A 22770-nucleotide genomic window follows, 5' to 3' on the forward strand; every position below is an offset into this window, starting at 1 on the left:
CAAACCACAAAACCAACCTGCTCCCCTCCCCAAGTAGTATCTCATTGTGCAGAATCGGGGAGGCCTCATCTCCTCACAACACAGACCCTCACAAGCAGAAGCCATGTGAGTTACTGCTCTCTAACAGGAATTTAGCTCACGCTCTCCCTTTCTCAGACTGACAGCAGTCCTCAAACAGGCAACCACCCCCAAAAACACCCGAAAAGATGAGGCATTCTACAGACAGAATAGAGTTTATTGGGAGAATAAGACTGAGCTGCTAGTATTGTCAGAGACTTCCTTTATTCAGGAAAGATACCCCAGCTCTGTGACCATCCCGCACGTGATCCACTGAAAGTTAGCACCCACCCCAAACCTGAGCCTGAGCTCAGGATCCATGGCCTGGCAATCAAATGCAGCACCTTATTCTCACATAAAATACACTTCCCATATTCCTCCTGAAGGACACTGAAGTTTGAATTAATACAGGCTTGTAAGACCTGTGGGGTACTCCAAGAATAACAATATCCCTGTACTTTTCAGTCCAGACACCAGAGGCTGAAGAAATGCCTCTAGTAGGAGATGATTTTTAGCAGAAGGCAAGCAGCACATGCACATCCAACTACTGTGACTTGTGTGGCAGGCACACTTAATTATTTTTCCTAATAAGAAAACCCCCTCAATTACAGTATTTGTGACCTTCAATCCTTTTTCCCCTACTCCATACAAGGACTATTCTCTTTCATTTTAAGTAAGCACTAAAACATCTGTTTACAGAATTGTTTCTATTAATAAAACATAACTTGATAAACACTGAATCATACTTTTTCACATGCTGTAAGTCCTTTTTCCCTCATACTTATTTCAAAAAAACTTAAAAATAAGTATTTTGCCATCTTCAACTAGGAAAAGGCTAAATACCCTTTTTATTTTTAGATTGCCTAACCAGCACTATTAAGCCCAGATCAACATCAAGTTTAACAGAAAAAGCAGTAACTTTAAATCTCATTCATGACCTCCTTTCAAAGCTTAGAATGGGACAAAACACTGCAATTAAGCTTTACTTCTAAAGCATTTTATCTGATTAAGTTACCTTCTCTCTGACTTTACAGGTCGCATAACTTACCTAAGCAAAGCAGGTGTCCCAAACTTAAAAGGAGCCTTTCTTTTCATGTTTGTTTTCTTTCCTTTTTTTTTTTTAAGTTTTGTACAACATTTTTGAAAACTGAGTTAATCGCAAGTCTATTACCATAATGATGAGTGCTCCATCTCAGATATCAAACAAACACCACTTCTTTTTTGAGGGCTCACTCTGCAATGCAAGCTTTGAAACACAGCTTAAAGACAAACAGATCTAGTCAGGTTAGATAGGAAAGCCTAAACAATCTAGGCCTATTAATTGCTTCTGCTATAAAAATAACATTTCTTCTTCCACACAGTCTAGCAGCAGATAAAATTCCATTAAGAAAAAACAAAACAAAACCTGAAAAAGTTAATTAGTGGTTTAGGTCATGTGTCAGAGCAGTTTTTCACTAATTAGTAGATAATTAATACAGATTACAAATAACAGAAGTACTAACCAAGTCCAGCAAGGACACTTGCAGAGCAGAATCACTCACATGAAATGCAAATGAAATCAAGCTAGGAACAATTTAAAATTAATCAGAGCTCTCTAGTTTTCAGAATTGTTTAATATTAAATTCATCTTTACATAGAAGTCAGTAGATGCAATTCACATTACTTGGTACTATCTGCAAGAAGGATGAGGTTGGAATGAATTAACCAGTATATTAAATCCTAGTGTTAGTCTAAAAGAAGGCATTTAAATGTGTCTAGTTTGATCATTCAGTATGCAAAATGAAAATATTTTCAAGGTATTTATATTCACTTGTTAAAAAGGACACAAAGAGTTTTAATGGCATGTACATATACCTCTAATCATAAATGTATGTGCTTCAGGATTGATGGAAAAGGCTCAATCTTGAAATATAAATATATGAAGGGAACAGGTAATGGAATTTCTTTGTCATAAGATTATAGCATTAAATGTCCTGTGAACCTCAGGTTACCATCACATCCCTGAGACCTAGAATCACAGAAGCATGCTAATGATGTTAGAGCAAACAGATTCAAATGGGACTGGTACCTTCCTAGTTTATTACAAGTATAAATCAGGGGGAAGTAGCCTGGCTTAATAAATTTTAGCAAACTTTACCTGGCTATCAACATCATATCAGATACTAGGAGATCTATATTATGGTTTAAAAAATGGTCAGTTTCACTGTGTCCATAGGCTTACACTCTTTAAGAACTGCTGGGAAATTATATCTGCTTGAAAGATGGAGTAGGGCACCCACTGAGAGTCCCTCCCCATCCCTGCACACCCCACTGGAGCTATACAGTGTGACTCTGAAACACAACTCCCAGCCAGACACAGATTTCTTAGCTTCCAAGTTCAGTGCAGATATCTCAAGCAGCTCAAAACCATGATTTTACAGAAAATCCTCAAAGATGCAGGAAACCCCAGCCTTGGCAGCAACAACTTCTATTGTTTTCTGCTTGTTCTGTTACACACTCTTTCCCTTTCCCAGTTACATCACTGTGCTTAGAGGTTATTCACCATTTCCTGAAAGACGCTTTTTTCCTCAGAGCACGGCTGCCAACGCGCTGTTCTGCACCTCTCAGATGTCTCTCACCAACATGATTTTCTCCAGCATCTTTCAGGAACAGGATTAAGCACTATTTCATGTACTCTTGCACATGTTTCCTTCCACCACTGTTTGGCTCTCAATGAATAGAGAGCTTCCTTTCCTCAAGGTTAGCACTGGAAAAAATAGCACATAGGAGCAGTGTAGCTAAGGAAAGGAAGGTAAAAGCATATGAAGGGAAAACAAAGTAATAGATTTCTTCAAAGAAAAATTAAAGGAAGAAGGGTAAAGGAGAACCAAAAGCAGTAATAAAGACTGAAAAAAGCATCAAACAAGGGCAGACCCTAAGCTCCTCTCCCAGCTTTTCTCCCTGCCCTGTAGCACAAACATGCTCTCCCACAGCAGACATGACTGATTTCAAAGGAATTCCCAAGCTCCTCAGAGCAATCACATGCTGTCAGACACACACAAGTGTAAAAACAAGGACACTAACTGGTTTAGAACTCTGCTGTTTGGATGCTCCCATCCAAACCAACCCCATTGGCATCCCTGAATGTCATCAGCGGCATTTCCTGTCCCAAGTAAATTCAGAGAGCAAAGAAAAGCCAAACCTAACTGAGAGGTTTATGCCCTGCTCCTGACCAAGCAACTAATAAAAATTATTCCTCTTCTAGATCAGTGAAGATGGGAATGTTCCGTAACAGTCAAACTCCTTCATCTGGTGTAGGTAGGAACAGGGATTAACTCACACTAATAGTGTCAGAGTTACTGATTTTTCCTTGTGCTTGGGCCAGGCATCCAGTCCCATTAGGATGCTGATAGCCAATGCTATGTTTGATCCAGTCTCTGCATTTAAAACTCTTTCATGAAAATATTGCTTTCCACCCTATATCAAATCAAAAAGCTTCCTAGAAATGTGCAGGAATTACTAAGCATACATCACATTTGCAACTAGCTTGAAATACAGAGAACTACTAAGTGTTGCACTTGGAATTAGCATCCAACAATAATACTGCTTTGGAAGACTCTGGAATGTGAGTGTCACAATGGTGAAGACAGGAGCTTTTTAAAATTCACTTAATGTAATCTCAAAAACAAGATATTCAGTAGAAAAGGTCCACAGGTCTCATATTGCTAAAATTAATACACTACTTTCTCTTCATTAAACATGCAATGTCTCTTTATTCTTGGCATGTCTCCAGTGTATGACTCAATCATAACAACATCTGTAAGCACTAAAACTCTACTGTACAAGAAGTCATACAGAAAAAAGAGATAACTATTAACAAGAAATTACTGTCCATGTAAACATTTCACCAAGTTAAATTAAGAATATAAGTATTCAGGAACATTTTTGACACATCCATAGCATTTTCCTCTATCACAGCAAAAGCATTTGAAATGCTTACTAGGCACTATTAAAGCACTACTGCTATTTTATTTTAGGATTCACTAGCTCCATCCTACTTATTCTGAGATCATGCAATGTTATTGTCTTTCTGGAAAAGTGCCTGAACGTTGAATCTCCTGTGAGTTCAAAATGCCAGCCACAATTCCACAGCTCAGAAGGACAATACTTAGAATCGACTACAGGAAGAGTTCCCCTGACCCTCTGTCCTCACCTCTCTGTGAAGAAATGCATTTGATTAGGATCAAAGATTCTGCTCAAAACCTCAGGAGATCCTGGAGAGAAACTTCCAAGGGAAAAGACATTTTGAATCAGATAAAACAGGCTGCATTATGAGGAAGGGAAGTGCTGAAAGCAGGATTGTCAGAGCCAGCAGCAGCAGCACAAGTAACTTGCCTAATGTTTTGGGGTGTGCAGGATGAACAGAACAAATTTAGCCTCAGAGCGAAACGCTGAGCTGAACTTGTCACTGTATCCAAAATCATGAGGTAGTCTTTACATTTACCAGCCACAAGGATTCTCTAACAGAGCTAAATTCAGGTGAGTTTAACCAATGTGAATAGGACAGAAAAATGGGGATGATATAAGATTCACTCAAAATGTGGAAAAGAGCACATAAGGGTTTGGAAGCAAAGGCACCTTTTCCATGCACATCACAGGCTCATTTAGCAATGAGCAATCACAGTTGTGCTACTGAGATTTTCAGTCTGTTTCTCCCAATTGCTTGTTTTTGTCTTCTGTGGCACTATTTATCTCCCATTCAGTTTCTGTGAGTTACTTACAAAATAAAGTCATAACAGTGACAGTCATAATAAGGACAGTCAGTTCTATCGGATTTATAAATTAAATCAGTGAAACACCTACACTGAGAAAAATAATTACTAAACCTATCTAAAGTCCTGGATCATCTCACATACCTAACAGTCCCTGCATTGGAAACAGCATTGGAACAGACACAGAAAAAACAGCAATAAACTTTCTTGTAAGAGCAAAAATCAGTTGATAGTAACAGAAATTTCTTGCCCCAGCAGGGACAATTTTAATGTTGAGTCACATTATTATTGATGTTTTACAAAAGCAATTAAAATCTGCCTTTGCAGAAACAGTTTCTCCACAATTATTGTATATTCCTCATCAGGCTCTACATTTTTATTTAACTTACAGTCTACAAAGCTGAACTCTCTGAATTGATAATGGCACATATCATGGTATTACTATTTGGAACTCATCAGTACCCTTCCATACATCACACTTTTAGTAAGCAGTCAGAAAGGGGCAATCAAAATAAAACGTGGTGCTCTCACTGAAGCCTCTGGCCACATGAAAAAACCTTTGTTTAAAAACCATCCAGTGGGACACCTTCCAGCCAGGTCTTTTATAAACCAATGCTTGTTGTCAAAGTAGCTCTTAAATAACAAATGGGGGGGGAAAAAGCTACTTGTTTAAGCAATGACGCTCTTTCTACCCATAATGCTCTGATGGCAACAAAAATATAATTTTGTTTAAATAGGAGTATCTCCAAAATTTCCAATCCAGGGCACACAAAACAGAGGCAGGTGACACGTACTACATTATGCCATTAACCTCAGTGATTGATACATACAAATGAGTGATGGGTGAATCCTTTAATCACAGTCTCAGCCCCAAGTTACTGACTCACTGTAGCTCTGCGTATTCCCACTGAAAACATTATTTCAATCCCATCCAACTCTCTTAAGTCTTTTAAACACAGTCCCTGGCATGAGTTCATAGAATCATAGAATTCTTAGTTAAGGGGTTGGAAAGGACCTTAAAGGCCATCTGATCCAAACCCTTGTGCCATGGGCACATCTCCCACTAGACCAGGTTGCTCAAGGCCTTATCCAAGCTGCCTCGAACACAGCTTTCCCAGTTAGTGCCCTTACTTTTCCACAATCTCCGTTTAAAAGGCAATTCCACCTCCTAGAAATAGCATTAGGGACATGGTACTCTCCCGGGATGTGTGGAGGGGGCTGCAGGGGCCGCTGCAAGGAGAGGCCGGGGCTGCCAAGGGCCAGACACCGGCGGCTCCAGCCGGCTCCAAAAGCCCTGCCACAGGGCACCGCGGAGCTCTGCAGCTGCCACAGGGGTAAGAAAGGGACAAACACTGCCTGGCAGTCAGGAAAGAAGCGTGAGGGAAAGCCCTGTGAGCAGCAAGGAGACAAGAGGAGGAGGAGAAAGAGGAGAAGGAGGAGGTGCTGCGGGTGCTCTCTGCTGGAGAGGAGGAGAGCAGAGCGAAGCCGATCATGCCCCGCAGCCCGCGGCGGAGCGGGGAGCAGGAGCAGGGAGCAGGGCTCCTGCAGTAAGTGCACGAAGCCTGCGGGGATCCCCACCGGAGCAGCCTGCTCCTGAAGGACTGCACTCCCCGCAGAGGACCCGCGCTGGAACAGTTCCTGGATCCCCAGAGCCCACAGGAATGCCCCAGGCTGGAGCAGGGACAATGTCGGGAAGCAGAATCAGCAGAGCGGGGCTGCATTGGGCTGACCACACACTCCCTATATCTCTCTGCACAACTCGGGAGGAGATGGAGGAGTCTGGGATGAGAGAATGAAGCTGAGCATGGGAAGAAGAGGGGTGGGGGAAGGTAGCTATAGTTTCTCACCACTCTATTCTATTTTTAATTGGCAATAAATTAAATTAATTTTCCCCAAGTCGAGTCTGTTTGCCTCATGATGGTAACTGGTAAGTGATCTTCCTGTCCTTATCTTGACCCGAGAGTTATCCCATTTTATTTTCTCCACTGCCCTCGTGAGGAGTGGGAACAAGAAAGCAGCTGGGTGGGGGCCTGGCAGCCAAAGTCAACCCACCACACAGTGAAATAAATAAAACAACCCACCCAAAACTGCCCCCCTCACCCCTCCTTTCTATGTCCTTTCAAAGGAGATAGAAACAGAAACAGAGACTTGATGAGGCCACTACCCTCCCTCTGACCCTCCTAAAGCTGCATTTTGGCACAAACAGTCACTTTCCTGACTGGGAGCCAAATGATACTTTTCCTCAAATAAGAACTCCCGACTCCTCCAATTTTTATTCTTCAATTTGGCCTGTCATCAGCTTCTTAAGTCAAGGCTACTCTTCCCACAGTCATAGAAATTGAAAATAGTCTATTTTATCTACTGTTACCAGCAGATTCTAGTGAAATCAAGCAGCACGTACAAACACTGTTTGACATTCCAGCATTCATATACATACAGATAAATACATATACACACACACTCACTGTCAGGTGGACAATCCAGTATAAATTCTACACTTTAGCCTATATATAATATAGGTACCTTTTATCTCTTTTTCATACAAACACTGCAATTATCATGAATCCTGCTAACCACATGAGCACAATTAAACAGTTGAGCAAATAATGGTCAATGTTTAAACTGGGAAGGGATGGACAACTTCAGCAGACAGGTCAACGTGACTGAAACTGGGAAAGGTTATGTTAAGTATAAAGGGCTCAACCCTGAAGTAATTTCCTTCGGTTGTTTTTTATAATCAGGTCTAATGACCCATTGTAAAACTGTGTTTTGTGAAAGCATTAGACAGACACAATATGGACTAAACTCAATTCAGCCTATGTCCCTCATCTCCCTAAGGCCGAAGCTAAAAGCAGACTGTACACAAACACTCTGGTCCCATGCCTCCCACCCCCACAAACCCTTAATAACATGAGATTTGAGAGCATGTCTAGAAAGGAAGGGGGAAAGACCTAAATATCTGAAGACCTAAATTCAAAGCCAGAAAAGAAGAATTTCTCCATTAAGCAGTTAAGATTTCTCCTTTAAAATACAGAAGAAATGTATTCTCTTGCCTACTGTAAACTGTTTATAGCCAAGCTTGTATACACACACAGGCTTTTTTTAAAGACAGATTTTAGAGTGATTCATAAAAAGCTGACTTGAGCAGTCACCATAAAGACATTCTGCAGTTGCAAAGACAAATCTTCAGCTTATTGGAGCATACCATAGAAACTGGTCATCCCAAATAACTTTTATATTCTGTACAGAAATTTTACTAAGCGATGCAGCACACATAAATTATAGGCCTGTTTTTACCTAGCTCACAGACACCACAACTCCTTAGCAATATTTTCCTAACATTCTATGTCATCATACCACCTTATTGGAAAACTAAGCACATGGAGTGGGTATGTTGCCCTAATGTAAAAATTGCTGTAAGCCACACTTAAAATTTGGGAACGTGCAGATGAAGCAAGGTTTACTGAACTGTTGAATCAGAACCCTGCATGACAAAACCATTCTGTTCTATCAGGAAGAATGAGAGACACACTGGCTACACAATTGTGGATGTCACTTTGAGAAACTCAGTTCTGAGACTGTCAATGAATTATTTTGTCTAGTTCCTCACAGGCAGTATAGAGGTTTCAGATTATAAATTACTATATCATATGAAAAGTACATGAAGATACCTCTAGTTAAGATATATCTTAGGACACAGTATAAATATTAATTAGACATGACCTGCATACAAATACTGTACTGCTATTGAAGATTGCTTCTGGAAGTGACAATTTACCTCTAATTTACCTGCTAATTAGGAAATTTCAAAGATTCAATTCAACACTTGTGATAAAAGTTAGGATGGCATAAAAATGAGAAATCACTAAGCGTCTTAAAAGTCTCTCTCTCTTTTAGCTGTCAGTGCAACAACAAATGTGCACATCCTTCTTTTCCATTTTCTGATGAAACAGGATAAAAAGATAAAGTCACATAAAAAGTGTTTATCAGAATTATCTGATGGAGAGTTGGGAACTAACAATTACACTGACTTCAACCATATGTGGTAAAGACCACCACAAAGATACATTTCTTGAAACTACCATCTCTTGACGCAGCAGAATGGAATTGCTCTGAAAAGGTCTTCCTGACAATGCCCTTAAGACTGAGAAATAAAGCTAGAAGAAACCCTTTGATATTTCATACAAAGAGTTCTAAATAATTCCAAGAAATCAATTTTCTTTGGGAGTGCAGCAAGCTTTCAACCAAATCCAACAGGGAAGCCATTTTCATGAAAAACTGAAAAGATGACTATTAGGAAAAAAAAAAAAGATAAGGAAAAAAATTCTTTCTGCAAACTTTCCCTTTTTGTAAACTGTGTACTACAAAGTTCAAGCATCCAAGAAAAAATTAAGGTACCACTTAAGAAAGAAATGGGAAGCCAGGGAAAGCCAGACTTTTAGACTTAAAACTAGCATCAAGGTAACCTATTTCCACCTTGGTATTTGGACAGAAAATCCAGACAACTCAGTGAGGCTGACCAATCTACAGAGCTGTCGTACAGAGCAGAGACACTATGAAGTTCCACTTATTCAGTCAAATTTTTTATAAACATTCAATATATAGTATTTTTGAAGCTTTCAATATATACATATTCCCATTACAAGAGTATATCACCCATGCAACCTTTAGATTTTCTTTAAAAAAAAAAAAAGGTGAAACAAATTGTATCATACAGCTATGAGAGATACCTAGCTTAAAAGTCACAGGTGTAAGCTGGCTCTGAATTCAGAATTCATATTTAATTTAACCCCCTTGTCCCACACCACCTCAATCTCCTGAAAGCATTAGCAGCTTCAGAAGCTGTTGCCAACAATGTAGACTCATGAAAACAAAGGGTTACATTTCATTTGATCTAAAATTAATTTAATCTTCTACCATGTATCTGTTTCATATAATAAAATATTCTAATCAACAGTCCTGTTATCTACAGTATTTTAATTCAGTTGGATAATGGGAGTTCACAGTTACACTCTTCATAAAACACACTGAAAAAGAGCTTCACATTCTTCTCCATTAGTAGATTATAACAAAATACATAAAATAATGCAGCTTATTGAAGTAAATTAAGTAAATATAAGTAAAAGCTCCTAATTTATGGCTGGCTTTAACCAAAGTAAACCATTATCCTATGCTATGATCCCTGCCAACTTGATTCTTCCAATGGCAATCTGATTGCCACAGATGGAGACCACTGTATCCAGCCCCCTCACCTAAGGAGAGCCACTGAGAGCCAGCTCCCCAAGACCATGTGCACAGTATCTGAATACAGGGATGGAGTCTCTACCACCTCCCTCAGTAACCTGAGCCAAGGCTTGGTCGTCCTCACAGTCAAAATGTGTTTCCTGGTGTTTAGAGGGAACCTCCTCTGCTTTTTTGTGCCTGTGCCTCTTGTCCTGTCTGTGGGCACCACTGAAAAGAGTCTCTCTCACTTCTCTCTGCACACTCTCTTCAGGTATTTATATACTTTGATGTGATTCCTCCTCCCTGAGCCTTCCCAGGCTCTCCTATGAGGAGGAATTATCCAGTCTCAGCCCCTCAACCATCTCTGTTTGACTCTCTCCAGTATGTCAGTGTCTCTCTCAGAGAGCTGGTTTGCATTCATCTTTTTCCAGTGAAACTCCAGAAATCCTGAGTTCCATTACCTTTCGGGAAATCCCTGATCAAATTGGCACTATGTATGGAATTCAGCAGCTAACTTTCTCCTTCTAATTCAAATCACTTTTAGTAAGCTAGAAAGGAACAAAAATCTTTCCAAAAATTCACACTTTTAAAGTTTAAATGTTCACTAACATTCCTATGAACATTATTTTCCAGCATTATATCAATGTTTAAAATGCAATCTAAAAATCCATTCAGTGAAAATCATTATTTTAACAGCTGCTACTAGATTATTTGTACTCTTAAACATTCAGTCACCATAACCTGAGTAATTAAGTTATCAAAAAAGCAGTATTATCTGGAGTCAGTATAAATATTACAAACCCCATTTTTGTCAAGGGAGGGCATGCTGACCCAGGTTATCATCTTACTCCTTCAAGAACTAATAAAATTTGGGAAAAAGCAGATAGGGATCTAAAATACCCTTGTAAAAATCATGAAGCATCATCATTTCAAACATATTGTCATGAACACCATGATGTTTCTGGGCAAACAGTTTGCCTTATTAAATAAAAAATATGTACTGAATATATTTTTTCTTTGCTTGTATGGAAAAGTAGGTTCTACCCCCCAAAAATACATGCCATAGGTTAAGGATAATCTGGGAAAAAATTTGGTTGGGAGTACATTAAAGTACAGGTTTCATTCCTGAAAGCATTCAAAGCAACATGAAATCTTAAGGCCCTCAAACCACAAGCCCTAGAAGCCTTACACCACACTACACAATTTCATGATAGAAACTTTTTTTCCTTTTAAAAATTTGCACTGCTTTAAACTTCCATGCTGTAGTTCAAAAAATTTGTATTCCAGCAATAAAGTTACTGACAATGTCTTGTGGACTAGACACTTGTTTATATTGAAAGTACAGCCAATTAAACTAAAACTTGTAATTTAAAGCTTCATGGAACAGTAATTTTTATGGCCTGATAAGTAATGGAGACAAACTTAGGTAACCCAGAAAGGCCCAGACAAATATATTATTTAAAAGCAAATGTTTACTGGTCAGGCTCACAAACAATACTGGGTTTTTTCCCTTCTTTGCTGCAAAGTACTAAGAGTACACACACGAACAAAGCCAGAAAGAACAGGGAACAGAGTTACAAAAGAACATTAAATCAGAAGATAATTTATCTGCCCTGCTGAGAAGAGGTCAGAGAGGTAAGCCAAAACATTGGAAAAGAAGAAAATACCAGAGAACTAAACAAAAGAAAGTAGAAGTGTAACGCTCAATTAAGATACTGTAGGACTTTATACAATACTCTACACCAACCTACACTGATTAAATGATTTTTTGATGTCTCCTCTTGATCATTTACCTACAAAACCAACAGCCCTCAGAGCTGCTGACAGAAAACATCTCTGAAATTATCATTTATACAAAGCATACATGACAAAGTATAGCACTGCCCAAACATTCAGCTGGAGCACAAAGCAAGAGTTAGGGTGAAAAAGAACACACCAGCAGCACTTCTGGTAATGCTTACACGTTTCCAACTAGCTGCAATTAGTTCAAGTGTGATGCTTACCTTTAATAGTTTCCTCCACAACTTCTACTACACGATCTATCTGCTGAACCTAAAAAAAGTCAGAAGGTAAATACCTAAGTAGTCAACAACTAAACATACTTTCATATTAACTAGTCTTTCAAGAGTGTCTTCTTCTGGATTAAGGGAGAGTAAAGAATTTTGGGCTGTGTTTTTAGCCAGTTTTTACTTTCTATGGATCTTGGTCAATCTGCCAAAAGTAACTTTAACATTTACCACCCAATTTAAACCAAATTTTGTCCTCAAAAATGGCAAGCTCCCATAAGTTTGGCAAAAATCACCAAACTGCTAGAAAAGAGTTCAGGCCTTAAGCTGTTCATAGTCTGTGACAGGCAATGGTGAACCAGGCACTCAGCACCTGGGTGGCTCAAACAGACAAAGTGCTCCCTCACCAGAACACAACAAAAAGCTGAGGATGTCAGGGCAGAATATAGGAGAGAAAATGAATGAGGTACTGGAGGGGGAAGACACTGGAACATAGGAAGAAATTAAAAATACTGTTGTGAAATTTAAAAGAACAAGATAGTCTCCTGAACTTGATGCAGGCTGTGTTTGGAAATGGAGAGAAAAGCCCTCATGCTTTTCACAACACAAAATAATCTTTAATGACCTTAATATAACGTCTGCAATAAAGACAACAAATTTATGTTTTAGTGTTATATTTGCCAAAATTCACCAATAATGGGATAAATAGTTCAATTATTTCTTAATAGGTATATCAGTCTTTATTTAAAGTCAATGGCCAACACACTGTAGAGATTTTGGCATATAAACTAGAAGGAATCAACATTAACACTGCAAAATTAAACACTCAGGAATTCTTGAAGCTGAGGTTCTTTCCACAGCTTTCATCCAAGCCACCTATTCTGTATAATTCTACTTCAGATATTTACATACAATGCATGAAAGCCAACTTGTCACACTTAAGTTTGTATGCATTTTTTCCACAATATTCCTTTCCAAACACTGCTTCTCTAAGCTGTACTAGAGATGTACATTAACTACATTAACTAGATGTAGCATGAATTTAGCAGTCTTTTCCTTGGAGTTTGTTTCCCAGCTTGTTTCCAAAACAAGCAGAAAAGCACAAGTTGCAGAGGCTTCAAGAGAATAACCTGGTCTGCAACAAGGAGCCTGGAACATGGGTGCCTCATATCAAAGCCATTAAGTCTCTCTGCCCTAAACCACTGAGCTTGTCATCTCCTGTAAATACAAGACTGCACAATCTTGTCTGCTTCACATTCATTTTCCCAATCTGTCTAGTAGAAGTTAAAAAAAAGCTCAGCTATAGCTGGAGTCTGATTTTAAATTCCCAGCTGAAGTCAGTGGGAGTCAATTCCTTCCTTGTCTGAGTGTTGGATCAAGTTCATGTAAAAGTATTTTTCTTTTTCTTTTCTTTTTTTTAATCTGTATTTCTTTTGAAATACAGATTTTAAAATAGGCATGTCCACCATTTCAGATTTTTTAATACAGTACATTAGTTATAAATTCTATAAATTTAGTTATAGTATTCCTAATATTTCCAGTTTAATAATTTTATTGAAAAATAAATGTATTTAAATAATTTTCTGAATCACAAGCATTCACATTACAGACATACATACCTAGCAATCAGCTTATAAAGGAAGCACACATAAGCAGTCATATGGAACACATGCATATTTACATAGTAGTGTAAACATCCATTTTGGATATAGTTTTAAAAATTATGACTCAAGATATTTAACATACATACTTTCTACTAAATGTTTAAAAAATAAATAGAAAACTTCCATTTGGAAATAGAAGTGTGCACACTTAAAACTGCACTACAGACAGGGAGCAAAGTCTGTGTTATATTACCTAAAGTATTATTGCTATATGTCTCAGTACTAGACTGTTCAGGTTCATAACCATTTTAATAATTTAAAATATGAGAAATCTGGGTGGTTCATAACCTGAGCTACCAATTACTTTCTGCATTGTGCATCTGAGGAATTTTTGCATTGCTCCAAATCCCCTGCTGAATAAAGACAGAAAAAAAAAACACCAACCATTATATTGCATCTTCATTTTATTGGATAAATTAAATTATTCTCAATATGTCTGTCAAGAAGATGGCTCATGTAAGTAATTAAAATTAGTAGTCTGAGAGATGAGATCTTCACCTAGAAATGGATGTTTGTTCTGCCTTACATGTTATTTCCCACATTAAATATTTTTCATTTGAAATTATTGGAAATTTTTTGGCAAAAGCCCCAAGTGCTCAGGAAGAAAATGTGGAATGCTTCCAGTCTGCATTTATGAAGATAAAAGTATCTTAGAAATGTGAGGTGAACGTGAAGTGAAAAGAGTGAAAGGCTTAGAAAATTCTTATTGGGGGAAAAAAAAAGGGCGGGGGAGAAATGAAAAAGGAAAAAAAAATTTACAAAGTCATAGTAGTGAAATTTTCTTGACTATATAAAGGTCTGGTGGATGCTTTTCCTCACATCTCACTAACCTTATGAATAATTCTGCTCTAGACTGGCATCAAAGATAAACCTTCAGAGCACAGCTCCAATAATGTCTCTCTCCATCAGGCATCAGGAAGTCCATGAAGCACAGAGACATCCTGGTGGTGTATGAAGGGAAATGACACCATTCCTCAACATTTCTTTGCAGAGTGCCTCAAAAAACCAAACCCCAGGACTGACAGCAGGACACCGCTCCTGGGTGTGTTAGTGCACCCCACTTGGTTCCACAGATCTTGTGGCACCGTGGTTCCAGCATAGTTAGGTACATTTCTGACTTAATGTCCACTTCAAATGGTTCTCCACTGGGAGGTGAACAGAACAAGAGCTACAGACAGAACAGAGTTGACAGTTGAGGGGAACTGTGCAAAAAGAAAAACAAGAAACAAAACACTCAACCAGGACAAATCAGGGCTGGTGCAGAAATGTGGGCTGAGATTGATATGGGCCGAGAGCACAGGCAAGGCTGGAGAAGTAGCCAAAGCAGGGAACTGTCTGGTGAAAAAGCAAGGATAAAGAGAGTTTTACAAAGCATGAAGGCTGAGTTGAAACAAAGGCCAGGAAAAATCTTTGACCCTTCCTGGTGGGATCAGAACTAGGCCTAAGTGCAGCTCAGCAATCATTTGTATTCATAATAACCCAGCACTGTCAAGCCCCCACTAAACCATATCCCTAAGCACCACATCTGCACGACTTTTAAATACCTCCAAGGATTGTGACTCAACCATTTCCCTGAGTAGTCTGGTCCAATGCATGATCACCCTTTACATGAAGAAATGTTTCCCAAGACACAATGTGAACACCCTAGGAGTGACCATAATATCTAAACAGAGCTACTTGAAGTAAAACAATATTTTTTTCTCATCTTGAAAAAAGCCCATATATTGATTTTCATTGGCATAGTTAAGAAACAAAATGGTCACTACATAGATAAAACAGTCTGTCTTAGGTAATTACAACATGCTATTTATAATCCTAAATATTTTAACTTCAGTTCACCAACTCTCTGTTTCATCTCACCTTGTTTAGGGATCTCTGCCAAACACTGGATATTAAAAGACTACTCAGCCTATCCCCTCTCTAAAGACAGTAAAAGGGAAATACATGGCTTCAAAAGGCACCTCAGGTCTTCTAAAAATCTAAATTATTTTAGAGATAATTATCTTCATTGACCATAAAGAGAGCTGAGCAAAACAGACTCTCAAATTACAGCACTTAGGCAAGATAAATCTCGGGCTTAATACATAACTTCAAAAGGCATGTGACTATAGCCACCCTGGCTTCAGAGGGATAACATCTGTGTTTAAAACCTTTGCTGACAATACTGACCAAATGGGCATTACTCTGGGTTAGGAATGTATCCTGAGAGGAGGATCTACACAAACTTTAAAGGAAAGGGGACTACCCCAGAGATGCACATAAACAACTGATTTTCATTGCTAAACACTGACACGGCTGAAGGATAATTCTTATCTAAATTAATTGCTACACCCTTTGATAGGATAGTACAGAGCTACTGTAGAAATTAACATTTTCTATCTGCACATCCAATTTTCAGTTTAAAAGCAGGTGCTTAACTGACACTCTTTTCTGGCTTTCCCAGTTCAAGTGTCCTATATGAATATCAACCTGGGAATTCAAAAGCCAAAGCAAACCAGCTGACATTTGTATGAAGCCATTCTTAGCCATAAGTTACAGAATAAGAGTGTCCACCTGTTCCCAGGTTTTCAGCATGTTTTCCAATAAGTTCTGCTAATTCAAATAATTCAGACTAAAATTCCATCAAATTTGGCTTTCATGAAGTACATATTGGATATTTGCATTTCATGCAAGGCTCTGTTTTAAGGGCAGCAGACAGGCTCCAAATCTTGAATGCAGTCTGGCCTTATAAACACTGCAAGGTAGGCAAGTATCACTATCTCTGTTTTGCAAACATCATCAAAACTTTTATGAACTGAACCACAGAAATACCATACAATGTATCTTCCTGGTTTATGAGGCCAAAGCAGTAGGGATGTACAGACACTTGGTACAGTTCCAGTGATTTCCTTTCACAATGGCACTGCTAAAGCTTTGCTCGCCGGAGCATTTTACAAATGAAGGAATAAGGTACATTAAACTTAAAAGTGTATACCAATTACAGATGTACAGCTTGAGAAATAAAGTGCTTCCTTTTTGTAATGCACTTAGCATTTTTTATGCTGCATCATCACTTTATAGCAGTGCTCCTAGTGTTATGTGCTGCTGCTGGCAGTGTTCAGCACTCCCACTAATCACATTCCAGAGTTTCAAACTGGATATGAAAAGAAAATTACTTAAGGCTTGCCTTATACAGTAGAATAGCCAGGGGAAAGGGTTAGTTGGAGGTCAGGAGAATGCAAGGAGCCTTGGCAGAGGACTTTCATGGCTATGTATTTCTCCTGGAAGCAGCGGCTTCAGGCTCATCTTGGCCAAAGAGCCTGCAGTGCCCTACCATGCACAGGACCTGCACCTTCTGACCCAGAGAGCAGCAGCAAAGGGGGGGTTACAGCCTTCCAGAGCAGCAACACTGGATTGCTTGTGTGGGTTTGTGCAGATGAAAGAATAGGAGTGAGACACTTCCCTTGGATGATGGGTGTATGGCAGGAGGTGATAGATCTTTGATGCTAGATGTTACACTGGGAAAGACAGAGAAGGAAGGAGAATTTGAGTTCTCATTCAGGATTCACTCACCTGTGGAGCTATTGTATGCTTTTAATGGAATACATATGTGGATTAGGCCCCATGCTTTCAGTCTGCACAGCAAGTTTGATGATTTCAAAGCATGGATACACGGGCCTTGTGAAGCCCCTTAAGACCTATAAACTCCCAGCAACCTGACTAGGGGTTCCCACACATAGCATCATTTGGAGATCAAGCACCTTAAAACTCCAGAAAATGTCAATGAAATAGAATATCCCATTCCAACGGCTCAACTATCACTGGGAACCAGGGTTTTGCATGTTCTTGTATGCAGCTCAGGAAGTGAGGAAGCACTACCATTAGCTGCATCCATTCAGGGGTCCCAAAACATAACCTGTCAGCTAAATCTTTCATTCCCCCTTGTCTCTCCCTTCCCTTCCCTTCCCCTATGATCCCCTCAAAACAATCTGCACAGTTACACATCGTACTTTAGGATGTGTAACTTAGGTGTACTTAGGGTGTGTACTTTAGGTCTAACTTTTTTTTAGTTACTTCCTAGCAACTAAAAATGAAAAGTGAGTGATAACTACATAGGAGAGCTGATGTCTCTTTGTGCACTGCACAAGCACTTGAGTTTGAAGTAAGTACACCACAAACTCAAAGGAGTAAGCTCTGGAAACCACCAGAGGGGAACTGGCTGTGAACCTCTGTAATGCATTATTGTGTGCTTCAGGTACTTTTCACCCTTGGCAGGTTTATTACTGCCTAGAATTTTCCCGTTGCACAAAAGAGCTCCTTCACCTTGTCATGTCACATGGTGGTTTGCCTTACACACAGCCTATGGCAAGGCCTCAACCCATATTATGTTTATAAAGTAGCAATTATTTTAAAGAAACACAGAAGCACAGTAACATCACAAATGGTAAGAAGGATATGAAGTTGCCCTTCCTTTCCTTCTGGCCCAAGGAATAATCAGGCAATAAAAAAAAAGAACAGTGGAAGTTCAGTCCTGTATTTTTCAAATACAGATCAAAACAAGCTCTGGTCTACTAGAATTTCTCTGGTAGTTACAACACAACTTCCTCCTCCATCCTAACAAGAGGAGCAGAAGAGCCTCTGACACACTGCCTTTAGAAAGCCACCCCGAGGGAGTTCTAATTGCTGGTAAATAAACACATTCTCAGACAACATGGTCCTTTAAAATAAATATTGAAAAAGAGAAAAAAAAAAAGTGTGGGGGGAGAAAATAGCAGAACTTATATAAGCAACAATAAATCAACTATGTCTCTCAGCTAAGTTGAAGACCAACCTCATATAAAAGAAAGATTTTCAAAACTGTACTCTTAATGCTCAAAATTTTAAAGTAGAATCAATATCCTATTGCCAACAGAACATTTTCTATTTCTCAATTCTGCAAAAACTGCCTTTCAAAAATATTTTGCAATAGTAAGATAACAAGTCTTGTCCTTTAAATACAGTCACCCTTTCACACACATTCTTTATAAAATGGGAAGAAAATCTTAAATGTACAAACTGAAAACATAGACAATAATATGCTCTTAGCTTTGTTTTTGTTGCCTCAAGGTTGAGACCTTTCTGAGCTTAGGGATCTCTTATTCAAAGCACAGTAAATTTTACCACAGCAATGACAGACAGAGGACAGTGTCCTTATTGCAAAGACCAAATTTCAGTATTTTCAGGTCTAGTTTCAAAGCACTTGGGAACACTGCATTAACACCTAATTCATGTCCTAACAGAAATCTTTTTGTAAAAAATACTAAACTACTAATACTTTTCATGAAACACTGGTTCTAGGTACTCAAATGAAGATGATGAGAAGAGCTTAATTTTCAGAAATTACATGCTACCTAAAAGAGAATTTTTAAAAAGAGGGGAAAAATGTTTAAAAAAATCTAACTTCCCAATTTTAATAGGTTAAAATGCATCAAAACTGAAACATTGCAAGTCTTGGTCAAAGTGACTTGGCTCATTTTTGTCCCCTCTGTCTACATATGTGTAGGTATTATTATATTGGCTATAACCAGTATAATATAACCAATCATGGATCAATAACTTTGTGGCCTCTGAGCAAAGAGGAAATCCATTCACCCATTTTACTTTTTTCTTTTCCAAAGGTGATTCAATGATACAGTAGTACCACATCCAACAGAACACTGAAAACACTTTATTACTTAAGTCAAAGTTCTGTGGTTTCATTTTCGAGGTAAAGCTTGGTAACTGTTTAACAAGTCAGTCACCAGTGGATTTAACTCTTCAAACTGCCTCAAATTTAAACAAAATAATAATTGCTATTTTCCATTCTGCTTAATAGTGTGAAGTAAAGAAACAACCACGAAATCCTCATCTGTGTCTGTGTAATTCATATGCTCTAGTCCCCTATGCTTCTTCCACTGATTTTAACAAAGGTCTTAAGGTTTGTCTTGGAGCAAATAAACTGTGATATTCTTAAGAATATGGTAACTGATATCTTCATCCTGGATCAAGCCTGGAAATTTCCATGCTTCAAAAGGCACTGGAAGTCAGCTCCAACAACAGCATGCTTTTCTTTCTCTCCTCTTTTGCCACAGCCAAATCAAATCACCCTCGACTGAAGGAAGGTTTAAATGTTGTATAATGCAAAAAGATGAACAGGAGGGGCACATGGCAGGAAGCTTCTCTGCTGATTTTTCCCAGAGAAAGGCAATAGAGTCTAGATATTGACATTGACCTATTGAAAACATTAATGAAAACCTTTGATTTCTGAAGATACATACCCCTATAATACTTAAGCCTTTCAGGTACTCCTGGCGAGGTTGAGCTTGTGGTACACAGCCTGCTAGCACAACTTTCTTCTTCCCTTCTTGGGCTTTCCTAAAGAAAGACAAACAGAGGGTCAATATTTTTTAAATTATCATTTTCAACTTCAATACTCACATTATGCCTGTGAAAACAGAAAATAATCCCAATGAAGACCTCACAAAATCAGAAGCAACTTGAGCATGTCTGAGCCTCAGAAACCAAACAAACCAACACACCAAAAGAACCCCATGTGAAGCTACAGCACACCTGGTTCAGTTTGGGGAGTATCTACAGAGACCATGACCATTGCATATGTTGGACAAAAACACAACTTGAAAGCTGTAATCAAGTTCACTTTATTTGCCAAAATGGTAGAAGAGAAACTGGCCAAGAAAGATGGGACAGAGTAATTAACATTGATTCAAGAAGTTACACAGAATGCAAGGGACAGAGCACAGGATGCAGGCAGGAGCCCCTAGCTGAGAACAGACACGCTGATGTAGCACCAGGCAGAACTGACCAGTTACATCAGTCTTCTGATGTCTACTTAAAACACTTATTTACTTTGAAATATTAAGTTACTTTAAAATGTTTCAGTATTTAAGCATATTGAGCACTTTGTCTGGATACCTTATTTTATTCCTTAACTTTTACACTACCTTAGTATCAGGCAGGAAATGAAAACACTAAGATGAAATGGTTAACACTGTTCATCTCATTAGTAACATTTTTACTCACTGTGAATTCAGCAGTGAGTATCAAGGCAGGACTGAGTCTCAAAACTGATGGAAGTTCTGCACAGAACTAGCAGCCACACACAAAACAGTGAGATGCAAAACCTGCCAATGTCCATTCAACTTTGAACATCATCCATCACATTAACCAACACAACAACTGAATTAACAAAGTGCAAAACACAAAAGAAGGGAAGTGCTGAATAATATTAGGAGATTTGCTAGGTCTAGCACTTTATGGGTTGCTCCAAGAACAATCTTTCATGGTTACATGTTGCATCATGGCTTCTGTCAAACTGGAACCTGGATCTTTTCTCCAGCAATGTATGAATTCATGAAGTGTTTACTGTTATGTTGGAATAGGCTAATTCACATCACCACAATTTTCAGAAAAAATATCCACAATACACAGGTATGTAGACAATTTCATACTCTTCAGCTTGCTTGAGCTGTCTGCAAGATGAATGCACTAAAGTGATGTTCAACAAGCACATGAAGACTAAATTAGTATCTGTCCATCTCCAGCAAAGGCAATTTTAACAAAAAAACCCCAAACCAACCCAGAGTGGTACCACAGAGAGTTTCCCTGCTCAGAATTTCACTCCACACTTATTATATTGGCAAATCTGTTTACAATTTAGAGCTCAAATGAAAGCTCAAAATCACACACAGATTGCAATAATAAAGGAGATCACAGGCCATTTTGCTAAATACCTTGTGTTGGCTGCTGCACTAAAATAAGTTACTTTAATGGAAAGAAACAAACACAAGTGAGAAATAACAAGTAAATAGATTATGACTGTTACCTCATATCCAATATAAATGCAGCAAATATCTATAAGATATTTGATTTTGTTTTAGTGGGACTTTCAGGAAATATTCAGACATTCATCATACAGAACCTTGTTGGTCCTCTACTTGCACACTGAGTGTATAAAATAAATGCACACCTTTTCATCTCTTCCTTGATAATATTTCTGTGGGTAAAGAACTACGATAAGAAGCTAATTTAATATATTTCTTCAGCACAGAACATAGAAACATGTCTCCAAAACCTGTAATCCCTCTTTTCTTTCAGTGGTAAACATTTAAGGGTTTTTCAAAACTTCAATGGAGGTTACCTACTACATATCCAAGAAAAAATAAGAAAATAAAAGTCATACTTCATGCTTTACCTAAAAATGTCACATAGCACCATGTGATACTCCACTAACTCAAAGGATAAAAATCACTACTTATATAGTCTAACAGACTCAACCTAATGCCTGGAGGCAAGACAATAAGCCCTGTCTCCAGCAAACAAAGCACACATCCCTAGGCAACTTGGCATCTGGTATAATCTGCTGCAAGCAACAGCCCGCTCCATCTACTTGAAAACCTGTGAGCACCACAGAAGAAAAAGCTTTTATTCATGTCTTTTTATCTGAGAAAAAAAAAATAAACAAAGTTTCCCTTGACACATTAAATGGCATTTTAATGTTATTTCACAGCTTTAACATTTTGCTGTATCTTCTGGGACTATAACTAGAGCTAGGGGGGAAAAGTTAACATGAATATTCTTCATAATAAGCATTGCCTTCACTTAACTTTTTAAAAGTTGTACAGGTCTCTGCAGAGCAAAGAATTTTGTACACTGAGATTCTTTTTTTTTTTAAATGCAATTAAGTGGAAATGCCAGAACTAAATTTTCAATCATAGCAAATTTTCATTACCTTCATAATATACCACACAATACATAAAACCCATCACGAATGAAAAGCCATTGTAATTATGATTTTTTTTGCCTCAATTTCAAGAACCACTTCTCAAAATATGCATTCCAGTGCTATATTGTCACCTCCTTTTAATATTGTTTAATGAGCCCTACTCATATTAACAAAAGCCTGCAAAAATTATCCTTCAGAAATCTAGTTAGCACGAGAACTGTATTAGAAGAGCCTTTAGTCTTCAACAACATGAATAGTAAGGAGAATAATACCTCATGGAATCTAGTAGGTGGCATGAATAAATACATCTTCTCTTTTAGAACCCTTTT

At 38.4% G+C, this 22770-nt stretch overlaps 1 protein-coding gene across 1 annotated transcript in view; it reads right to left on the reverse strand.

Moving 5' to 3' along the window:
* Positions 1–22770, reverse strand: part of CDKAL1 (CDK5 regulatory subunit associated protein 1 like 1) — a 382971-nt gene that overhangs the window by 243180 nt on the left and 117021 nt on the right. Inside the window, exons 6-7 of the mRNA XM_058800651.1 lie at positions 19977–20073; positions 12035–12083 (exon numbers count right to left, since the gene is read on the reverse strand). Of these exons, the coding sequence (XP_058656634.1) occupies positions 12035–12083; positions 19977–20073 (146 nt within the window). The remainder of the gene's footprint in view (positions 1–12034; positions 12084–19976; positions 20074–22770) is intronic.

This window comes from Ammospiza caudacuta, chromosome 1 (genome assembly GCF_027887145.1).
Source record: "Ammospiza caudacuta isolate bAmmCau1 chromosome 1, bAmmCau1.pri, whole genome shotgun sequence".
NCBI lineage: Eukaryota > Metazoa > Chordata > Aves > Passeriformes > Passerellidae > Ammospiza > Ammospiza caudacuta.